Source organism: Varanus komodoensis, unplaced genomic scaffold (assembly GCF_004798865.1).
Source record: "Varanus komodoensis strain SLA01 unplaced genomic scaffold, ASM479886v1 scaffold7_3, whole genome shotgun sequence".
Classification (NCBI taxonomy): Eukaryota; Metazoa; Chordata; class Lepidosauria; order Squamata; family Varanidae; genus Varanus; species Varanus komodoensis.
In genome coordinates, this window is record NW_025336480.1 from 8,100,453 (window position 1) to 8,116,824 (window position 16,372).

Below are 16,372 nucleotides of genomic sequence, written 5' to 3' on the forward strand. Positions count from 1 at the left end.
TTATAAGGAAATTAAGAATTTGGCCAAACAGTTTTACATTACAACAGCATTTTTCCTGCTGTTTTGGTGGGGAAGCCATCTTGACCTAAATAGGCCACTGTGAAGCACTGGATAAAAATAAATCCATCATACACATTCCCTTAAAGGTTACAGCTAATTAACGTTCTTGCTCCCATCACTGATACAAGTAAAATCATCATCATCAATAAAAAGTGTTAGGCACTGCAGTGAAACAAAGGATAATAGTATAATCAAAAGAATCATGAAATCATGCCAAACCAAGTACAATAAAGCTTTCAACACCAAGTCTTCTAAATGGGGACAATTTGGAACAAGACGCTGAATCTATTACTATGCTACAAATCTAACACCCTAGAACCTAATGGCACACACTGGAGAAGAGCTGTGCCCATAGCAAATGTGATGAGCCTTGACTTGCAAGAGCACCACATTTGAGAAAATACGTTGTCGTGTAAGAAGCTGATGTTTAAAACAAAATCACCACCAGTACAAGCAGTTGAGAAAATTCAACACACTTCAAGAGAAAGAAAAATAGTGGGCAAAACACAGACTGGGTCCTGGACATGAGAGAGCCATTTTTCTCTCTCCTTTTTGTGCATGCGTGGGATACTGAGAAAAGCAGAAAAGCAGCTCCACACAGCATGTTCATGCCTCCTGTTCCCCATAATGGCCCGGCATAGTGCAAATGTCATGCATAGGGTTGAAGAATGGGGGCTCTTATGGCGTATGGAATCCCTCTCTGCATGGACACTGTGCCCACAGTGGACTGGACTAAGTCCAAGCCTCTGGAAGTAGAACTGTGGCACCATTCCTAAGCAGATACTAACAATGTGTTTTGGAATCAGAAGCATGTGCCAAAACACACATACACGGGGAAGGGGAGGTCTCCATATATGGGACTGAGCAAGGCACAACAAAAGCAAGTTGCAAACAGCCAACAAGGCCTTCCTCCATCTCATCCCCCTCCCAGAAGCCCACAGTCAGCATTCCATGGATGCTGCGCATGTGCCGTTCTAACGCTTCCTGTTCTTAGACATTCATTTTTCAAAAACTGCTTTTCAAAAGCTTGGGGAGCCCCCAAGCCTGCTGCTACTTCTTTCTTGTGTGTTGATGCTGCCATTTCCATTATCTAAACAAATGACATTCCCAGTCCGAACATCAGAATAGAATTATGTGACTTGCTTGAAAGTCCCAGGGAAAGCAAGAACAGAAATAGCAGGTTTGAAGCAGACAGCTGCTCCAGTATCTTCTTCCCTTTCCATGGAGAGTGGAGGCATGGCACCTTGCCACCAGTACTGCATTAGCAGGGCTTGGGGTTTGATTTTCTCTCCATATATGACTGACACAGAAAACATACCTGGGGTTGGTCAGAAAGGTGCATGTGCCTTCTTTGGCAACATTTCTGAAGGAAGGACCAGGCTGCTCAAATGGCAGAATCCACAAAATGGACCAATAGGTCATGTGGCCAAAGAGTTTAGAACAATGCAGCGTAGAAATCTACAGTGGGGTAACTTCTAAGACAGGGGATGAAATACTGAAAGAATATGCTGCTTTTTAACACATAGGAAACATAAGATCTCTCTGTACAGAAAAAAAGAAAACCCTACTAATATAAGTGACATTTATTAACTTTCTGCTATATTTACAGTTTTAACATATGAAAACTCTGAATTACGGCTTTGCAGAGATCACAAGTGTGCACATAAGTCTATATTTAAATGTACTGGAAATTAGAAAAACAAGAAGTACAGCTATGTTAAGAACCATCTCAAGAGTCCTAAAGTCAACAAAAATGGTGATCAGCTTTCTGATATTATACACTCCATTATCCAATTATTTGAATTTCATACCAATATACACTGCAAAGTCCATTCTCCAAAAGTGTGCATTACAACAGTAAGAAGTACAGAATACATATTACGAAAAATTAATACTTGTACCACCTTTTTAGTAGTATTTTTCATTACTATACCTTAAAACATCCACATTGTACATGTAGGTTTTACTTCCAGGTTGTTTCCATTTTATTTGAACAGCAATTACAGACTATGTCCAGCAATACAGTCAAACAAGATTCGGAAGTTCCAAGAACACCCCTCACAATGGCCAGCATCATTACAGATCTTACACTAAGAAGACATTGGTATTCTAACTTTAGGATGGAAAACAAAAAGCAAGACTGACCCCTTCTGGCTACAGGGCAATAGATCATGCTATTCAAAGGACTACAAAGACTATATAAGGCATTATTAGTAACATCACAGACTTGATTGCAAGAGCCGTTTCAAACATTAGCCACTAATGATTCAATGATTACAGGAGCTCTGCATTAAACTATTAAAATTTTACATCTAGAAACAAATAAAAAGAAATGCTTTTTTTCCAACAGTACTTTATTTATTTTAAAGCAGGTGATTACGTCTTATTTTTCTTCTGTGTTTGAGTTGTGATTCACTTCTCCATTTACTGCTTGAGGGAGGCTTTATTAATGCAGGGAAGTGTTGCCAGAAAACACCAGTCTGAAAAGAGTAAAAATGTAATTACTATTTAAGCTAAGAAAAGATCACTGACAAAAAAGTTCAGATTACTAGAAAATATGCGTAACTCATCAGAGATCGCACAACTATATTTTGCATCAGCTGTTTTTCCTACACGTCACTCCTGTTGTCACCTTTTAGCCTTAGCTCATTCCTCATTCCTCACACAAAAAATCATAATGCCAAGCCATCTTTTTTCTTTCTTTCTTTTTTCATAAGGAACAGAAGTATGGGCAAAATGAATAGCAACATGATTTCTGTTTTTCCCCAAAATCAATCAAACAAGAAAAAGGATGGGAAGAACTTCCTGATTAATAGGGCAAATTTTGACTGACTAGAGTTTAAATCAGTTGAAACACCCAGCACCTGGAACACACTAAAAGCACTTTGCTTCTCTTGGCAGCCTCATATGCAAGAGTCTTATGCCACTGTTTTCCTGACGGAGGGCTTGCAGCCCTAAGAGCAGCATGACATCCACAAACAAAAGGCAGCATAATGTAAACTGCCTTGTGCTAGCACAGGATGGGCAGTGCAGGACCTGCGGGCTCACACAGCTGCCCTCTCCCCCACCCCATCAGCATGCTTCCCCCTATCTCTATACAAGTCACCGGAGCAATACTGGAGCTACGTTCACTTGAACCAAGGTAGGGGAAAAGGTGCCCTTCCAAAATCGAACAAGAAACCAGCTGTAAGGGAGGAAGTGTCCCCCTCAAGACTCTGAGGGTGACAGGTTCCTTGGCATTGGGTGGACTTTCACGGGAATGATCAGAGGGACATACAAATCCCCCTGCCAAAGAACAGCAATAGGACAGGGCAAGAAAACTCTGGAGATTGTACCCCCTGCCCAGCATAGAAATTTGTGGTGATGAGCAGAGCAGGTTTTTAAATGTCTGATTGGCCAGAGACCCAAAATCAAAATAGCATAAGCAACCTCTAGTGAAAAGTTGTCCCACCAGCCAAGTCTACTGGCATCACGCTCACACTAGTACAATGTAATGAACGCTGGCTGGCATTAGTGGTTGAAAAAAACCAGCTGCCTTTAGAAACATGCTGGTCCAGTGTCTTGGTCACAGCTGGCTTTAGTACCAGTGCATTCATGTGTTACAGACCAACATTATGTATAAGAGGACAGAAAAAAAGCATTCGATTAGGATTAACCTGATTTGGTCACTTCACAGACTAGGTCGAAGATGTGATGTTATCTCTAGGCCTAAATGCAATGTTATGCAACCAGACTTCTGCTTGTGCAGTGGGCCCTCACTTTGCTTCTCCCCCCCTTACATCCCCTTTGTGCCACCCAATCAGCTCTGAAAGGTTCCCCAACACTCTAGAGAAGCTTTGTGGGGTACACACGGGAAAGACTGCTCCATCATAATGCTTGATCTAGTGGGAGAGTGGTGCGGAATGGATACTGCCAACAGAGATAAGACAAACAAGCCAGGTTTGGAGTTTATTTTTTAACACTACAGAGAACCAAGAAAAAAAAGTGTGGAGGCATTTCAATACTCAAAATATGGTCTGGACAGGTGTCTTTCAGGTGGCACAAAAGGTCAGCTTAATTGGTCAGTGAGCACAAGTGTGCCCGCACACTCACCAGCACAGTACTAAAGGAATGAGGATGCAGGAATGGAAGACGCAACATCCTGTCTCCATCGCTGGGACTAATCTAGGTATGGCCAATAACTGCGAATTGTCAGTTTTTTTAATTAAAAAATATTGGCCATATTAACTTGCTTTCTAAAGCCCCAGATCATTTTGAGAGGCATGGACATCTCTTTTCAGAAGGCTAGCTGATTCAGAATTCCACAATTAATTATATAAAATTGATTTTATGATACTAGACAAGAAAAAAAGTTGAAAAATGAAAAAAGCGGTAGTTTATGCATGAACCAACACACAACTTCAGCTGAGGGACCAATCATTTTACATGGCATCATTGGTCCTGTTGCTCTTCAGGCCCATGCGCAGATACCTTTTTCCTAGTCCTGAACATGGACATATGGTATATTGTGTCAGCATTACAACTGTCTGGAAAGAACAAGGCCTTGGAAGACTTTGACCCTTCTAGCCAGGACTGTTCATTCCTGATAGCAAGGATGATTGAAAAACCAGTGCTGAACTCTGAAAATGCAAATATCAGCTACACACCAAATTATCCCCCCCTCCAATCTCACATTTACATATATGCACACACAGAGAGCTAAGAACATAAAGGAATAAAATCTTTTCCCTTGTCTTTCCCTCTAATGCACATTCCACTTTTCTAATACCCATCCACATTTTCTAGATTTGACTCAGAACTATAAAGGCCTAAACTGTAATATTTCTCCCCAGATGAGAGCCTCTTGTCTTTATGTAAAGTGCTCCACAAGCAGCAATCATAATCTAATTTTACCTGAAGCGGAGAGAAAGAACAAGGAGGTGGGTTATTTTACTGTGCCTGTGTTGGAAACCATACTATCATTTCAACCCCTGACAAGCTTCTACTATACTACTCTGCAAGAAACAAAACAAAAAGCAAAAAAAAAAAAAAAAAAAAGGTAGGCTTTTTTCAAGGCAGACACAACCAGTAATCATGGTTAAGACATCAGCAGTGGACTATGGAAACATGGCCTTTCCTTTCCTCCCACTGAAAATCCCTGTTTTCTCAAGCACCTTAATGTAATCCGGCAGGCACTGTCATGAACTTGCACTGACTAACTACGGGAGTTAATTTGAGGAAATGACAGCGCAATGGTTAACATCAACAAACCAGGGGGCGTTGGTGCATGGCAAGGGACACACTGGCTATAAGGAGTGTGTAATCCTGTGGCTGGCTCTCAGTCCCATTAACTCTGGCCACATATGGCCTCACACATGGAAATAAGATCAAGGGCACAATGCTACACAGGCTTACTTTGAAGTAAGTTCCACTGAACTCAGAGAGGGTTATTACTGTGCAAAAATGCCCCAGATCAAACTGCACCACTAATAGCAAGTAGCCTCCTTAGTTCTGGAATCTTGGTCACAAGGAATCAAGCGGCTTCTACTTGAAAAAGCTAAACTTGGGAAAAGAATAAAATACTGGTCCCAGCAAGTGGCCAGCTCATCAACGGCCGAGCACTGAAAGAAACCTAGTAGCAAGAAAGTATATAATTCAGTGTGAATTTCAGATCCAGGAGGACTGCAGAGGACACCACAAACCCTGCTAAGGAAGCAAAGAAACCCTAACCACAGAGCATTTCTTTTTTATATAGCTTTTCCAGGTCAAATGTGGTGGGTGCCAACTACAGTTCTTACACAGCTCATGTCACGATGCTGCTTTTTTTCCTTTTAAGCATTCCACCATTGCTAAGGAAATCTGCATTCTGTGTGTGGCCTAGAAATGTATCTCATTAACTACTGGAAGGAAAGGCAAACCATTTACTGCTTGTGTGGTTGCTGGCCTGTTAAAAAGAAAAGTGGAAAAGGAACACTAAGGCTCACTTTTAAAAGGATGTATGTTTAATAACATCCAACTTAAACTTTCATTTTTCCACTACTGTCCCGGACAGACTTTCTCCAGGTTTCTTTGGGATAATGGTTTGTGGAATGCTTCTAAGACTGTGCCTTGCAAATATTTTGAACTACAGACTTCCTTCTGGACCCCTACATTGTAGCAGCAAACATCTGCTTGGCAGATGAGCACAAAGAAATTCTCATGTAACATTTGTGCAGATGTACCCTCTTGCTGCATTTCCACAGCAAGCGGGGAGCATTCCTGTCAGAAAACATTTTAGGAAATTGCCACTGAAAGCAAGGTTTTTAACAAACGAAGCTGCGCAAAACAGGAATTAAACTAGGTTCACTATAGTATTACCTTTAGTAAATAAAGAGAACTCTAGTCCTGGGAAGAGTAGAAAATGTATCTGGCATCTTCCGAACCTTTGCATAATTGATAAATCCTCTGAGAAACAGGAGGAAGCCTAGAAAAAAGAATACAATTATTTTTCATGTATAGTGATTGGGTTGACATTCATTAACAACACATGTTCAAAGGTGAATGTCAGTTGTCAAGGAACTGTGGGTTGATGTACGGTGTGAACCCAGCCATGCTAACAAACCATGGCTTATTAACCAACATCAATACATGAAGAGAAGCCACTGTTTGTTGTTTGGTAGTTCTGGGCTGTTCATGGTCAACCAACCATGGCTTGTTAGATTGGCTGGGTTCATACAACACAACAATCCACAGTTCAATGACAACCCATGCTGACTCAAGTCATACTTACAGGTGAGTGTGGGCTATCATGCTGTGTGAACTCAGCCATATTCTTTTTCTGTGAGAGATGAGGCCCATTTCACTCAAGTCCCTCACTATCAGCTTAAATTTGTTAGTGCTTTCTTTCCTGTGTTTCCTTTTTGTGATGGTTTAACCATAAGGTCAAGCTACTGGCAACCTAAACCAGTGTTTGCTAATTCAGACAAAATGACAAATGAAGGTTTCCCTCAAACCAAGATCAGCGGCACAGAGCTGTCACATGGGAGATGCGCACAAGTCCAAGGTTTCCAACGAATGAATACAACACTTGGGAAGTTTGGGGTCTATACTAATTTGCTCATTGTTCATCTTCCCTCATTGAATCTCATTTGTTATGTTGTTGCCCTTTCATGTAGCTTTGAGAGATTCTTCTGGTAATACAATGACAAAATCTACTACAGATGCTTAGGGAACCACTACTACTAATAATAATCATAGGACAGATGGTTAGGGGATCATGCTGTTAACTTCCCTCCACCAAGAAAATTATCAAATTATTGCTACTCTCTGCCTCCTCTTCTTGACTCTCTTACTGAATCATAATATCACCTTATCCGGCCTGAGGATGAGGAAAAGCAGCCAACCACTTGTTTGTTGGTTTAACCTTAAACCTTGGGGTAACCCTTCCTGGTTAGGAAAACCTGCCAGAAGACCACTGGCCGGTTAAGCAGCAGAGGCTGCAAATGCTGTGCCCCTGTTCCTTTAGAAGAAGCTGTGGTGAGACCCCTGTGTTCAGAAAAGCCTAATAGCCTGTCAGTCTCTTAATTCCCTTTTCAGCAAAGTCTAAGAACAAGTGGTAGCCACATAGCTCCAGGCTTCCTTAGATGAAGCTGATTTTTTAAAATCCTTTCCAAGTGTGGTTTAGGCCTAGTTTTGAGATGGAAAAAGCCTTGTTAGGTGACCCATGCTAGGAACCAGACAATGAGAGTGTGTCCCTGTTCATTTTGCTGGTGCTCCAAGTAGTGTTTGATACTATCAACCATGATCTCTTTCTGATATATTTGGCCAATGCAGGAGTTGGGGGAATTCAACAGCCAGTAATTCTGTCTGAGCAAGTGGTACTAGTTGAATACTGCTCAGTCCTCAGGCAAAGGGTCCTCGGGGCCCTATTTTGTTGCCAGGGCCTTTTAGCATCTATGGGAAAGGTTACTAAATCTTTTCTTCACTATTCTGAATTAACATTACTGAAATTACTACATGAAACAACTCCATTAGGTGAAATTGCACAGGGGACATTGCACTAGTCTTTATAATACCAACTTTAATTCTGTTTTCTACTAATTTACCTTGAACAAAAATTAGACTGATGGTTTTATACTTTTCTGATTAATCGTTAGAATCCCTTTTCTAAAAATTGGTATTGCACTTGCTACCTTGCCATTCTCTGGGAAGGCAGTTGATTTCACTTTTGATGTAAGAGCTTGTTATGTTATCCCTGCAATCTGGTTCAGACTTAGCAACAAATTATGCTTATAAACATGAGCCTTGGGCTTCTATAATTCCCCACTCCTCACATAATTCCTCATACACAAGGAGAGGATATTTAATATTTCCATTCCTGGTTCAGAAGAAAATGGCATATGGTAGTTTGTTCAAACCACACATAACTAAAAAGCCATGAATTACTCTATTTTGGATGCAACAAGCTGCAATTCCTTGATTGCCAAGAATGGAAACTTTAAATCTCCTCCCCTTGCAGGCAAATAAGACAGTCTGAATGCCACACTTAAATCAACATACACATTATTCTTACATCTAATCTTGACCAGTTAATGTGTAATTTGTTAATTAGCTCCAGAATAATAATTAAACAACTTCTTGTTCTTCAGTTCCCTTCACACCTTTTTGTCCAAAGGTCAAACCACCTACCTGGTTAGCTTCCTGTTCCTGATTTATGTGAATAAATATCTGCATGTATGTTTCTTGCCCTTAGCAATTAGCTTCTTCTATTAATGCCTCTGTGCCCTACAAGTGGCATTCATGGAAGAGAAGATGGGAGCAGCTAGAGGGCCTCATTTTGCTTTAGGTGATTTCAGTGGCTGGTAAGACGTTCTGTTATTTCAAAATAAATAAATACAAAGGAAGAGGGGCAAGGCACTTTGGCAGAGCCAAGAAAGCTGTCTGAAGGTGCTCCAATTTCCAGGGACATCTTGTTGCCTACTTCTGTGATCAAGTCAGTGGGAGACCGTGAACAGAAATCACATCACACTGACTTGCAGCTGGGCAATACAGTGGTCAAATAACATTGGGAAACCTTTTTTCACATGCAAACAATGAAACCTCCACTAGGTGGCAGAGTTCCTTTGTACTGCACAAAATGTTTGAAAAATCTGCTCAAGCTAGAAACATAGAAACAGAGTGAGTCAGAAGGATCCTCCCAAGCCATCTAGCCTGACCCCCAGCTCCAGCCAGCTCTGCTCATGACATGCTTACCATGTGCATGTGCAACCTCTCTCAAAATGTGAGCCTAGGAATTAAACTAAAAGATTGGTGGAAACTTTTGTTTCTAAAACAACAGTGAAAACACATTACATTCACCATTGAAAGCCAAACAGCAGCATTGGTTTCTCCCTTTAGGAAGAATAACGAGTTAGCAGCAACTTTATATATGATAACGGTAAAGGTTTCCCCTTGACGTTACTTCCAGTCATGCCTGACTCTAGGGGGCAGTGCTCATCTCCGTTTCCTAGCCGAGGGAGCCAGCGTTTGTCCAGACAGTCTCCGTGGCCATGTGGCCGGCATGACTAAACACCAAAGTGCACAGAATGCTGTTACCTGCCCACCGAAGTGGTACCTTTTTACCTACTTGCATTTGCACGCTTTCAAACTGCAAGGTTGGCAGGAGCTGGGACGGAGCAACGGGAACTCACCCCGTTGTGCAAATTCGAACCGGCAACCTTTCGATCAACCAGTCCAGCAGCACAGCGGTTTAAACCACTGTGCCACCTGCAGTCCCCTTATATATGATACCAAGGTGAAATTTTGAAATTCAGTTTTGACACACTTACCTAATACAAGGAACACCCACCACAACCAGTACTGACCATCAAAGTATCCAGGGAAATAGGTGGAGAACTAAAACAAAACAAAGGGGGCATACAGATGGAGTACAGTCAATGGGCATGTTGTTGCAGAATTTTTCAGTGGCATTTTATTACTAGCTGACTGCTAGAATTAGTGCTGGATATACACCCCCCACCAAAAAAAAGTATTAATGGTAATCTAGGGTTAAAATTACTACTTGCAGTTAATTACAAAAAAAACAAAAACAAAAACTAGTCAGATATGAAGGGAAAAGGCTGAAGCACTGCCACACGAAGCCTTACTTCTCCCTTTCCCTGGGACGCCCATGAACGCTGCCTCTGAAGTTGTGTGGTTCTTTCCACACTGGCTGTGAGGGTGGTATAAGAGTGCTCCAATCTTACAGCCTGTTTCTGTGGTTGGAGCTGGACCTGTGACTTCCCCTGTGGCCAGCTAGACCCTATGTGGCCCGGCATGGGATTGTGCCCCAAGCTAACATAGGAGCAAATCACTCCTTCTTGAAAAGGCAAGTGAGCACACCCACTGAATGCTAAGGAATTCTGCATGTATGCAACATTTCTTCCTCAAGTACAAACTCTCTGTGCGACAAAATATGGTGAAAGATACTGTTGCCTCTATGTTGACCTGCATCTTCTTATAGTTCTCAGCAATGCTGCTCTGATCTGACTGTGAAAATATGTAAATGTCCTTCTTGCAACCACTCTTCTATCCAATTGTACATGGGTTTTCCATAAGACACTTTGTATCTGCTTCCATAAACAACCCAGGAATTATCCGTTATCCATTCCTGGGTTGTTTAATGCAACACAAAACACTCTAGGTTGTTCCTGAATTGTCTGAAAAACCACTAAAACACACAAAATTCTGTAACTGAGAACCAATCTCAATTCTGAATTTCTTGGTTCATGGAGTTAATTCAAACATTAAAAATACATACTGTACATCCCCCAACAACCAATCTGTTGTGATCTCCCCAGCTGCACACAAAATGCACTAACATCTTTTAAACTGTCAGAACCCTTTTCTGGAAATCTAAGTTTTTCAAACTGTTAATCTTTTCAGTCATTCAATTAATTTATTCCCAAATCTATGTTGCGCTCAGGATGACATTTCTTTTGTAAATAAAAGGTGCAGTTAATGTAGAATTCTGAACATTAATCAAGAAGCAGGTGCATTTTACAATTTGCTTCATTAAAACATTCTGTGTTTTGAGAAGGTGAACAAGACAGACTTTAAAAAGCAGTGGTACCAGCAGCAGCAACTCATCAGCTACAAGTTGTCCTTACTAGAATCTAATCCACCTTATGGCACAGGCTGTATCTGAACATCACTCTTGTTTCTAAAGTACCACAGGTAGGTAGGTAATGGATGATGGAATGTCAGTATTCTATAACATCTAGTCTCCCTTTGCAACTTCAGATACTCACACACATTTGCAATATCAATACCTGTAACAGATTATCTAAGCCATCTGCCCCAACTATCTGTAGGAATACCTTAGATAAAACAAGGGTCTTTTTAGTCTCCTGCTTCCTTAACCCCTTATCATTAAACAACAGTCTTTTACAGATCTACACCAATTCAGTGGACTGACTTTATGATGGCCCTCCTAGAAGTGCCATTACCCAGACGTACTTCCTGAATTGCTTTCCCTAAATGCTAATGAAATAGTGGCATGTTTCATGCAGTTATTCTATAATTCTACAGTAGCTTCAGATAGGCCTGCCGTGGGGCAAGGACATGCTATTATGTCCTTATAACATGGATAACATCACTGCAGTTGGGAAAATATGTATTTCTTTGAAAAATGTATTTGCTATTAAGAAAGAGTGAAAAAACTCAACTATGAGGTGAATATCTTTACTCTGCAACTCTTCTAATATATGCCTAAGTGATGTACAATGCAAAGATAAAATATTATCTAGTTAGAAAAGCAAGGGAGTCTGAGAGAAGTCAAATGCTCTGACATCCATCCATTGGCACCCACTGATAAAATGGAGGGATTCAGAAAACCTGCATGACATAGTAAAGAACAAATATGGCATCTAACTCAGCAGCATGACCAGAATTTGCTTTCATATCCCTTTGCATTCTGTCTCTCACATTTGCAAACATGTCACCCTTTGCTGTTCCATCAATATTCATGAGGTCTAAGAGGGTATTTCCAGAGGGTGGAAGACTGTATTCTGTCCAACTATCGATCACACTTCCGAGCCTCCAATCCATCTCCCTATGATGATCCTTTTTGAATTTTTGGAGTCCCAGAAAACTGCTGCTAAAAATAATGTTTTCAAGTATGCTAATTAGTATAAAAAGTACACTGAGTTATTCTATATAATTTCTATTTCTGAATTCACATTTGCTGTTTGCAAAGACAGAGTTTAGAGTAAAACTTCGTAACCCCTACCTAGTGTTAGTGACTCAGTCAGGCTGCAGTTCCTTAATATAATTCCTACAGACCTATTCAGAATGCATGGCCAAATTGTATCTCCAGAACTTTCACAAAGAGTTAAGTCACATTATTTATTACACTGTCTGTCAAACACAGTGGCCTCTCCTATTTGTGAAGCTTACCTTTTTCTACTTTGTAACTTACCCTTACAATCAGAATCCACTTGATGAGAGAGAGACCAAATCCAGAAATGGCCCCGTATCTTCCTGCTGCTGAGGTGGTCAGGCAGAAAGAGAGGAAGAATCCAATCCAGTTGAAAAGGAATGCCACTGACAAAGCAGAGAGAAAATGATGTCTACTGGTTCCTCTTATTCCATGAGCAACCAGATAACTACTTCCAACCAACTATAACTCAGTATACTATAGTACTACTAGTGTACATTAGTTCTACTGTAGTATGTTACTACATAGTAGTAGCATATTATACTGTAACAGTTGTACTTTTTGTACTATTACTACTGTAATATAACTTGAAAAGTTACTTTACAAATGCAATAAACATAAGCATATTGCTTACTGCTACACGACACTGAGATTAATAGGATAGTTACAAAAGCACTTTTCTGAAAAGTGAAAATAGGTTTGGGAAATGTAACAATAGACCCAAACTACTGGCATCACCTATGCAGCCCCAAGTATAGACTTCTCTTCAGGGAGGGCCTATCAGTGGTTGCTCATTGCAATGGCTAGAAGCAACCCTCCTGCTTCAGACTCCATCTCTCTCTCATGACCACTTTGAGGAAGCAGCAACTGAACAGAGCTTTTGCTCTCATGTTCTGTTTACACAGTTCTCAGAAACATCAGGTGGACCACTCCAGAAACAAGATGATAGACTAGATGGAGCTTCTGGTCTCATGTTAGGATCTTAAGTTCACTCTACCTTCCATTTTTCTGAACGCTCCATTCATAGTCCGCCAATTCCTCATGCAAACATAGTATCCAAAGGAATCCATCCCTGATCTCAGGATCCCACTGGTATATAAATCTGCTCTGTTATACCCTCTTCCTCCCAGAATGATATTCCTAATAACAAGTCACCCTGCTTTGCCCAGAAATAATTTGTCCATGGAATAGATTGGCTGTCTATATAGTAGCAAGGGCACATGAGAAGGCGCCTAATATAGAAATGGGCTAACTTAAACTGCAGAAGTAAAAAATTTGTTCCATCTTCCTAACAACTCTGACACCTAAGGTTCATCTTTTAAAATGCACTTACTGAAGAATGTCAACATGAAAATGCCATCATTTCCTATCCTTAGCTGGTCAGTATCATCAAAGTCATCCCGTGCCACGAAGTCTTCCTCCTAAGACAGAAATGGGTCAAGACAGCAAGAAAATTCTGGCTGAAACCAAATGAAACCATATTATCAGCATGTGTTTTACATTATTTTTCCCAAAAAAGAACACAAAAGCAGCAACCAGTGCAATGCCCTCTTCTTTTTCAGGAAAAAACCCCTTTTGTTGATGTGTTTTTATACATGAGGGAGAGACCATGACTAGAGACAACAGAACAATGGAGGGCCAGAAGTTATCTTCTACTTAAGATGGGGTGGAAGATGGGATCTGATAGCACTTCAAGGCACTATGCTTGCCAAAATATTATGAATGGAACCAATAAGCTGTATCAATATTATTTATTTATACACTGCCATCAGTGTGCATGACACCATTGAGAGTTACTTTATACTTCTAATATATATGCGCGAATGAGAGACTCCTCTAAGTACAGCAGTGATCAAGCTATGCCTTTAAGAAAAAATGATCTATTCAGGAGTCTTTAAAAATGCACAAAATCTTGCATCAACAACATGAGATTTTTCTCAAAGTGTTTTGCTTCATTTAGGTGACACAAAAGCATGCAGCATCAATGCACACTTACCCTTCCAGGAACCAAGGGAATGGTAGCTTCTGCCTTAGTTCTCTCTGCTTCATCATAAGTAGGCAATGTTGTGGCTACATTGTAAGAAGGAGGTTTGGGAAACCCAGCCTCATCTTTGTAGTCAAAATATACTGGGAATGGAGGAGAGATGCAAGTTAATTATACAAGTAACGAACACCTATGTAATAATAGCTATGACACTATTAGGGAAAATTTAATAAGTTGAACAAGACTGTGTAACAGGAACAGCATGATGCATTTCAAAAGGCAACCTCCATGGTGATCAGAGAAGAACTGGGGAATGAACTGGGAAAGAACCTGTTAAGCACATGCGTACTGGGGCAGCAGGGAAGGGTTCCAACCAAAATCTGCTCAACTATGGAAGCTCTGCATGAAACGCCACACAGGTGCAGAGCCCGTACATGTGACATATGAAAACCATAACAAAGAATAGTAGAAAATTCCTTAAAGCCACATTCCTATACACCCTTAACTGGAAGTAAGCCTCAGTGAAAACAAAGTGACTGTAAACAAGAATAGAACTGCACTGTAGATATGTGTGCAATATAATTTCAGAATGCAAATTAAGAAAGTCACAGCAATATGCAGCCAAGCAAGAGTGAAAACAGCTGGTGAAATCTGGTTATTCTACTGTGGACACTAACTGACCAAGCTTGTGGAATTTGAGGCTTTGATAGGTATGTTCGTAAACAGGTTGTTTCTAAGTTTGTATACTTAAGAATGTTCAGTGCACAGAAAAAGGAGAAATGCCTTTGGATTCAACAACATAGTGTGGAAGACACAATGAATTTAGTATAACATAAGCTTTAGTTCACCACCAGCTTCAAGAAATGTTGCCCTCAGCTGACAGATATATACATTATGTATGAGGGTAAAGTAAAAACGGAAGCACTGGGCTGTATTTATATTTAGCTGAACCATTTCTCCCCTAAGCTCTTATGGATTTTTCAATAAAAAAGAGGCAATCTGGCATATTATCCTTAAGTTGCCATTATCTATGGCAGTACTATACTTGCACCCAGGCAATATATTTGAAGTAAATACAGAACCTATATAAATGAAATTTGATTGTTCTTTAAGGCTAGACTGGAGAAGAGGAGAGCTGCACCTAACCCAATATTGTCAACACCGACTGGCAGCAGCTCTCTGGGGGTTTCAAGCAGTTTTTCAGCCCTTGCCAGATAGAGAATTAAGACAGGAACCTTCTTCATGGAAAGTACGAATTCTACAACAGGGTCAGGGCCTTTAGATGGAGCATTCTGTCTTCCTTCTAGCCTTAAAAAGAATATAGTTCATTAAGAGTAAGAGACAAATGAGACCCTTGCACGCACAGCAGTTGTGACTTTGTTCTGTCTTGACAAAAGACAGAACAAATTGGATGAATTTCAGTTATTGCGGCCTGATGATGTGGACAAGGTGCTTGGACGAGTACGTCCCACCACTTGCCTATTGGACCCTTGCCCGTCTTGGTTAATAAATAATTCCAAGCACGGGATTGGGACCTGGATTTTGGAAGTGATTAACGCTTCTCTGAGGGTGGGTCGGGTGCCTGCCCCTTTAAAGGAGACGGTAGTCTGACCGGTCCTGAAGAAGGCGTGACTGGATCCAGAGATGGCCACTAATTATAGACCAGTGGCCAACATCCCGTTTCTGGGCAAGGTGTTAGAGTGAGTGGTGGCGGGACAACTCCAAGCACTCTTGGATGAAACTGATTATCTAGACCCATTTCAGTCCAGCTTCAGACCCGGGTACGGTACTGAATCTGCCTTGGTCGCCCTGTACGATGACCTGTGCAGGGAGAAGGACAGGGGGAGTGCGTCCCTGTTGGTTCTCCTGGACCTCTCAGCGGCTTTTGATACCATCGACCATGGTATCCTTCTGGATAGGCTAGCGGGATTGGGGGTCGGAGGCACTGCTTTGCAGTGGTTCCGCTCCTATCTCAATGGCCGGTTCCAGAAGGTGGTGCTGCGGGACTATGGCTCTGCGCCATGGCAGTTATGCCATGGAGCACCGCAGGGGTCCATTCTGTCCCCGTTGCTGTTCAATATCTACATGAAACCGCTGGGAGAGGTCATCAGGAGGTGTGGGCTGCGGAACCATCAGTACGCTGATGATACCCAGCTCTACCTCTCGTTTTCCAC

General features: G+C 41.2%; 1 protein-coding gene across 2 annotated transcripts in view; it reads right to left on the reverse strand.

The window, feature by feature from the left end:
- Positions 1-1,628: 1,628 nt before the first annotated feature.
- The window catches only part of NDFIP1 (Nedd4 family interacting protein 1), a 36,048-nt gene continuing 21,304 nt past the window's right edge, over positions 1,629-16,372 (reverse strand). For both annotated transcript variants that reach the window (XM_044454265.1, XM_044454264.1), the window contains exons 3-8: positions 14,211-14,341; positions 13,548-13,635; positions 12,476-12,600; positions 9,846-9,912; positions 6,397-6,502; positions 1,629-2,540 (exon numbers count right to left, since the gene is read on the reverse strand). In XM_044454265.1, the coding sequence (XP_044310200.1) occupies positions 6,399-6,502; positions 9,846-9,912; positions 12,476-12,600; positions 13,548-13,635; positions 14,211-14,341 (515 nt within the window). In that variant the 3' untranslated portion in view covers positions 1,629-2,540; positions 6,397-6,398. The remainder of the gene's footprint in view (positions 2,541-6,396; positions 6,503-9,845; positions 9,913-12,475; positions 12,601-13,547; positions 13,636-14,210; positions 14,342-16,372) is intronic.